Source organism: Gymnoscopelus braueri, assembly GCF_963280865.1.
Source record: "Gymnoscopelus braueri genome assembly, chromosome: 5".
NCBI lineage: Eukaryota > Metazoa > Chordata > Actinopteri > Myctophiformes > Myctophidae > Gymnoscopelus > Gymnoscopelus braueri.
This window is the reverse complement of record NC_137606.1, coordinates 32,661,943-32,669,442: the sequence shown is the minus strand read 5'-3', so window position 1 is coordinate 32,669,442 and position 7,500 is coordinate 32,661,943. Positions and strand designations below refer to the sequence as shown.

Here is a 7,500-nt window from a genome sequence, read left to right as displayed (position 1 = left end):
GTTGGCAATTGGCATGGATAGGCTATTATGCCCACTAGAGGGCAGTTCAGAGTCAAAAGTCTTCTGACAACAAAAGTGAGGAGGTGGTCATAATAATGCACATGTTAAGAAAGAGGCAAAACTTTGTTTGTCCCTGTGCCAGGGCAAAGTGACATCATACAGTGTATAAAGCATGTTTAAAAGTTCTCACCAACTCGCACATTTAAACAATAAACATTTATTTGTGCATACTGTAGGTCGGAGATGTAGACATGAGATATTATGGACATATGTATGGAGGAGTGAACTTCAACACGATTACATTTTTTTTATAAACCTCTCTGAAATGTCATAATGTAGCCACAACACTGCTGTTGTCCTACAGCCAGACACTCAGGCCCATTGCCTGCCTCCCTGTTAGAGCTGGGAACACATGATTAGCATGAAAACCACTGTGGCCAGGAACACATGATAAGCGTGAAAACCACTGTGTGCTGGCTGTGCCAGAGAGTGTCCACCCCCAACTGAGCATTAATGCTACCTGGGCGATGCTTGCTGCCTGGATTTCCTGCATTGGCATGCCCACAGTTAAAACCTTTTCAACTTTGACCCAGTGTGACCGCTGACCTTTGCGAGGGTGTACAATTAGCGTGCAGTTCATGTCTGTCAATGTTTGAGTTCACCTACTCATCTGTTGAGTTCAGTGATACGTTCAAATACTGTAGGTTGTCACAGCTGTCACATATTTGTTCTTTGTTATTTAGTTTGCCGAAAGCTGGAACCAGAGACGGCTGCCGGCAGAATAGGTGAAAAGAGTAAAACAGTTGTTGCATTCTCCACAATGTTGGCTACGAGCCTACGATGGTTCAAATTAGTTAGCATGGTTGACTGTGTGACTTCTTTATTTCATTTATGAATATCTGCAATGCAATGGAACAAGAACACAACAACATGATGACGTATGCAGCTGGCCCAGTGCTGGCTCTGCACCCAACCTAGCGTTTAGTGAGTGTTTTACTGCTGCCCCTCATGTGTGCTTAACAAAGGGACATTTTCCTCAACTTGGAAATCCCCAGTGCTCCAGGCATTCACATGCAATAGATTTCTGGGATAGGTGTCTGGCCAAAACACTTTTTGTCACATTTTCTATTACAATAGGGAGAGCAGCTGTGCATATTTTAAAGTTTCAAACCGATGAAGGAACATGATAGGATTCATGTAATTTATTTCAGAATTTTAAGATTCATAACTTCTTGGTGTAAATTTGTTGGGTAAATTATTAAATAAATATATCAATTCAACAAACGGTTTTCGGATGTTCTGTTTTCAGAAACACATCTACTGTATCTATGAATTTGTACCAGTGTCATTTTGCTTACTGGTACGTACCACCAGTGATGATCATCATACCTACATGTTTCTACATGTTTCTACAGCACGGCCACCAAGATATGGAATAGTCTAACCCCATCCCTCAAAAAATGCAGTTCACTGGGCTCATTTAAAACAGCCCTAAAAACTCATCTTTCTGGAGGCCATAAGAGGAGGTAATACCAGTTTCCCGGTAGACAGACGACCCCCCTCCCCTTTTTTTGTATATATTTTTTATTTTTTATTTTGTTGGTACATAGTGGTATTTTTTTCCTGTATTTTTATGTTGATTTGAACTGTTTGGTTGCTACTCTATGAAATTAATTCAAGGACCCCAACGGAAACAAGTCCACAAGGACTTTTTTGGGTCGGACCTTTTAGACAAAAGTATTATAAATGTAACTGTGTTGTTTTACATTCTTTTGCCTAATAAAAATTTCAATCAATCAATCAAACCTGGCCTCTGTGGGCGGGGTGTAACAGGAGACGGGAGGGGTTGAGCTGGTCTGATTGGAGGAGGCTGTCTGTCAACAGGTGGGCGGGCTGTCTGTCTGGTAGGGATGGCTGGAATGGGACAGACAGGCAGGCAGGCAGGCAGGCAGGCAGGCAGACAGACAGACAGACAGACAGACAGACAGACAGACAGACAGACAGACAGACAGACAGACAGACAGACAGACAGACAGACAGACAGACAGACAGACAGACAGACAGACAGACAGACAGACAGACAGACAGACAGACAAAATGTCAGACAGAGACATAGATTAAAAGGCAGACAGACAGGGTTGTATGAGGACAGTAAGACAGATGCAGACAGTACTGGTGAACCAACCTGTCTGTATCCTGGGAGGCCGTGCTGTAGGCAGGACAGCGGGTCTGTTGTGGTTGGAGGGAAGGGACCCGTGGACTTGTGACCCAGAGAAGGGGCTGTCTGGCTGGGGTTGGGCAGGGAAAGAGTCCCCTCTACCTGCTGAAGGGTCCGGCTGGGCAACAGTGGTGGACAGCCTGCCTGCTGTTTACAGAGGTACAACCATGGAGATGGGTGTGATCTTAAAAGACTGGATCCTCTCATTCTATTGTGAAAGTTCTCAAAATAAGGACTTAACATCTCAAAATAATGAGATATTGTCAAAATAATGGGTTATTGTCTCAAAACTATTGAGAAAATCCTCATTATTTACATTTAGTTTTTCATGTCATTATTTGGAGATATCATGACTTTGAGGTACTAAGTCGAGAAGGTTTGTCATTATAATGACTTCAATAATTTGTTTTCATCACATATTCTCTAAAATATTATTTAAACATTGGTATTCCCGGCATATATTACTTTTCTGAAACACAAAAGATGTTTGCCAAACAAAAATGTTTGCCTTTCTTGTAACATTCAAAGTGTCATTTAGAAGATGACTTGCTGTAGTGATTACAAATACTGTTTAACCTTCCACTTGCCCTAGTGATCGCAAGAATTATAAAAATTAAATATGTGGAAGGCTGGGTCCTTACAAGGTTCGTCTCAGGAAAGCCTCCTTTGTTTTCCTCTATAATGAAATGGTTAAACTTCTGTTTTAAAAATAAATGGAATAAGCACTCATGTCCGCTCTTAGCTAGCCTGTAATCCAGACTGATTTGCTCTGTTCTAGCTGCCTTTTTTTTTTAAACTTTGCTTCTCAGTCTGGCCGTCTTCCATTTGAGCCTGCATTTCCAAATGTCACCTGTTACGTAGGCACGTCATTGCTGATTGGATAGTGCTTAACGAAACACAGTAAGAAGGGAAGTGGCTTGAATTTTACATTGGAAGGCTCCGGTCCCACCCGCCCACAGACCATTATATTGGAAGGCTCCGGTCTCACCCCGCCCACAGACGAATCCTCTGCGCCTGGGTGTCCGAGACCGCCCCTTTCACATAGGAAGCTTCCCACCCAGACTGAGAAGCGAAGTGAAAATAAAAGTCCAGAGCGAATCAGTCTAGATTCCAGGCTAGCTCTAAGTATCCATCCACAAGAATCTTTTCTCCAGTTATTTACCGTGACTTCCAGTGGACGGCGGCTGAGGTCTCAGCTGTGACGTCGTTGAACCTCCGCTTCCTGCTTTGACCTGAGGTGTGGATCCTTCACTTCCAGGCTTGGTCTGTTGGGAGACCTGCTGCTCCACTCCCCTGACTGGGGTCAGGACCTTACTCTGGGTTGGAACAGCACTTCCACTCCCTGGCTGCAGAGGCCTAGTGGGCAGCGAACCAGAGACTGCCGGTGACTGAGGCTTGGCCCGGGTTGTCGATGAGCTACCAGTCGAGCCAGTACTGGTACCAGTTGTAGCACTAGTTGAGCCACGGCTGGGAACAGAACCACTGGCACCAGTTGAACCACTAGTTGAACCACGACTGGGGACAGAACCACTGGTGCCAGTTGAACCACTAGTTGAACCACGGCTGGGGACAGAACCACTGGCACCAGTTGAACCACTAGTTGAGCCACGGCTGGGAACAGAACCACTGGCACCAGTTGAACTACTAGTTGAACCACGGCTGGGGACAGAACCACTGGTGCCAGTTGAACCACGGCTGGGAACAGAACCACTGGCACCAGTTGCACCACTAGTTGAACCACGACTGGGAACAGAACCACTGGCACCAGTTGAACCACTAGTTGAACCACGACTGGGAACAGAACCACTGGCACCAGTTGAACCACTAGTTGAACCACGGCTGGGAACAGAACCACTGGCACCAGTTGAACCACTAGTTGAGCCACGGCTGGGAACAGAACCACTGGCACCAGTTGAACTACTAGTTGAACCACGGCTGGGGACAGAACCACTGGTGCCAGTTGAACCACGGCTGGGAACAGAACCACTGGCACCAGTTGCACCACTAGTTGAACCACGACTGGGAACAGAACCACTGGCACCAGTTGAACCACTAGTTGAGCCACGACTGGGGACAGAACCACTGGTGCCAGTTGAACCACTAGTTGAACCACGGCTGGGGACAGAACCACTGGTGCCAGTTGAACCACTAGTTGAACCACGGCTGGGGACAGAACCACTGGTGCCTGTTGAACCACTAGTTGAACCACGGCTGGGGACAGAACCACTGGTGCCTGTTGAACCACTAGTTGAACCACGACTGGGGATAGAACCACTGGTGCCAGTTGAACCACTAGTTGAACCACGGCTGGGAACAGAACCACTGGTGCCTGCTGAACCACTAGTTGAACCACGAGTGGGAACAGAACCACTGGTGCCTGTTGAACCACTAGTTGAACCACGAGTGGGAACAGAACCACTGGTGCCTGTTGAACCACTAGTTGAACCACGGCTGGGAACAGAACCACTGGTGCCTGTTGAACCACTAGCTGAACCGCGAGTGGGAACAGAACCACTGGCACCAGTTGAACCACTAGTTGAGCCACGGCTGGGAACAGAACCGCTATTACCAGTTGAACCAGAGTTGGTCGAGGGCTTATGAGGTCTGCTTGTTCCACTGCTGCTGGTTTGAATAGAGGAACCTAGTAATGACAGGAGGAATGATGACTGAATGAATGAAAGCATAAATAAACCAAACTAATGGGCATCTATTTCATGCTCTATTAGAACTGTGTGTCCGACTGGTACCTTGGTTATTCTGGTTGCCATGTTGACCCTGGTTTCCTGTGACGACCAGAGGAGATCCTCGGGTGGCTAACTGCTGAGCCACTCTCTGACTGAACTGGAGAGCTGAGGCTGAGTAGTGGTAGCCTGGGCCTGCTGGACAGATCTCCTTAAACGCAACTATAACAGACAGACAGACAGACAGACAGACAGACAGACAGACAGACAGACAGACAGACAGACAGAGGGGACAGAGAGACAGACAGAGGGGACAGAGAGACAGTAAGATAGATATAATGGGGAGCGAGGAAGACGCACGCACGCGCGCACGCACGCACACTAGGCCTGACCTCGACTAAGTCGAATAGTCGACTGGTTAGTCGCGGGGGTCCGAGTCGACTGCGTGTCTCTTAGTCGAGTCTAGTCGAAAAAAAAAAAAATATATATATATATATATATATATATATTTTTTTTTTAGGGCCTAAAATGTTTTAATTGTTTTTTGGCCAAGTCTACAACTGCAACCACACGTAACTTCCACTTTATTCTTCTTATTCCTCGTCTTTGTATTGGTATTGTTTGTGTTGGAGCGCCTCAGTGCGGCTGCAGAGTTCATGTGCAACCTCTTCCAGAGAGAGATAGAGACACTAGAAACTCTGCTGGAGACACAAAACAAACTGTGTAGACTTGGCCCTTTGAAATAAAATGTATTTTGGCCTTAAAAAAAAAACTTTATTTTCATTAGTCGACTGCCAGTCGACTATTGGCAATTAGTCGCCAATTAGATTCGACTAAACAAATCCTTAGTCGGGGACAGGCCTAACGCACTGTCCACACACACACACACACACACACACACACACACACACACACACACACACACACACACACACACACACACACACACACACACACACACACACACACACACACACACACACACACACACACACACACACACACACACACACACACACACACATACACATACACACTGAGGGAGAGAGATACAGAGAAACAATATGAACCCAGCATCAGATCTACCTGAAAGGAATCACATACTGTATTAAAGGAGAGATCCGGTCATTTTAAGTGTTATCTTTGATGTGTCGCTAATCACTCACCAACATAGAAAGGGCCGTTGAGTTATTCCAGAGAAGCCCCTGTCGTCCAGTCTGGCGACCCCCTCCATTGGCATAATGGGAGCCGTGTGTAAGAGTGAAAATCGTCTATTATAACTGATGAATTTTATTTATTTTTTCTACTACCACTCATCGTGGAGTCTCATGATACTCAAACATCTGCTGAATGTCGCGCACGAGCTACCGTTCGTGCAGAACGAGATGACGCTGGTTGCTTGTTTCTCTCACAGACGCCAGGTTCTGTGAGAGAAACAAGCAACCAGCGTCAACTCATCTCATGAGAAACTTTTCATCGGTTATAATAGACGATTTTCACTCTTACACACGGCTCCCATTATGCCAATGGAGGGGGTCGCCAGACTGGACGACAGGGGCTTCTCTGGAATAACTCAACGGCCCTTTCTATGTTGGTGAGTGATTAGCGACACATCAAAGATAACACTTAAAATGACCGGATCTCTCCTTTAAGGGGCGGAGGGGACACAATCACAATCCTAAGTAGGCCACCCAGCCTGGCTAAGACCTGCCCTCCGAGAAGGACCCTACTGTCTCTATTTTGTTGTCCCTATTGTCTCCACTTAGAACAAAGTAGAGCCAGCAGACTAGAACAAAGGAGAGAGTTGAATAGAACAAATAAGATATAGTATAGAGTAGAACAGAACGGAGATAGCTGGGTCTCTGCTCTGTTCAACTCTATTCTGTTCTATTTTACCCTTTTCTAATCTATTGTCTCTACTTTGGTTGGTTCTACTCTAGTCTATATTGCATCTCAGCTGTAATCTTATCCTACCTGATCCAAAGTAAGGACATCTCTGACACTGCAGTCCCCAGGCTTTCCCCACACGGCTACAACAGCAGATCTGTTTGGTGATGTTCCTCAGGATGGGCAGGGAACAGGAGGAGGGCCCGAGCCCTGATCCCAACACCCTGAAACACTGACTCTTCTCCTCTGAGATCACGCTATGAGCTGGAGGAAAGGAGAGGAGAGGAGAGGAGTCGTACAGAGTTGTTCTTGCAGAAACGTAACTTTGCTACAGTGTTTCCATGAAGTCCAACGGGAGACTTGGAATAAAGAGTTTCAACCCTTCATGCAGTCAGTACATGCTAGCCCCAGTCAGCACACACAAACAACAGAAATACCATATACAAATGACAAATCAATCAGAAAAGCTCAGAAAATGGCACCTTATAATTGTTATACAAGGAAGGTAGAAAGCTTGTCAGCAGCACCAAACGATTTCATCTGTACATGGAAAATACAATCAGAAAGCTCTTTGAGATTTCAATATGTTCAATATTGCATGAGACAATCAGAAGCTAACGGCACTGCACAAACACAAGCATACATGGATGAGACCCTGATACAGACGAGAATCCAGAATCCATAAACACAAGACTCCCCAAGACAGACATGCAT

At 45.9% G+C, this 7,500-nt stretch overlaps 1 protein-coding gene across 5 annotated transcripts in view; it reads right to left on the bottom strand.

Annotated features, from left to right (window-relative positions):
- Nucleotides 1-7,500, bottom strand: part of ltbp4 (latent transforming growth factor beta binding protein 4) — a 56,935-nt gene that overhangs the window by 20,366 nt on the left and 29,069 nt on the right. For 3 of the 5 annotated variants that reach the window (XM_080428006.1, XM_080428009.1, XM_080428010.1), the window contains 5 exons: nucleotides 6,874-7,050; nucleotides 4,966-5,121; nucleotides 3,381-4,859; nucleotides 2,186-2,365; nucleotides 1,807-1,914 (listed from right to left, as the gene is read on the bottom strand). In XM_080428006.1, coding sequence (XP_080284132.1) covers nucleotides 1,807-1,914; nucleotides 2,186-2,365; nucleotides 3,381-4,859; nucleotides 4,966-5,121; nucleotides 6,874-7,050 — 2,100 coding nt within the window. The remainder of the gene's footprint in view (nucleotides 1-1,806; nucleotides 1,915-2,185; nucleotides 2,366-3,380; nucleotides 4,860-4,965; nucleotides 5,122-6,873; nucleotides 7,051-7,500) is intronic. The other 2 variants (XM_080428007.1, XM_080428008.1) reach the window with 2 other exon arrangements.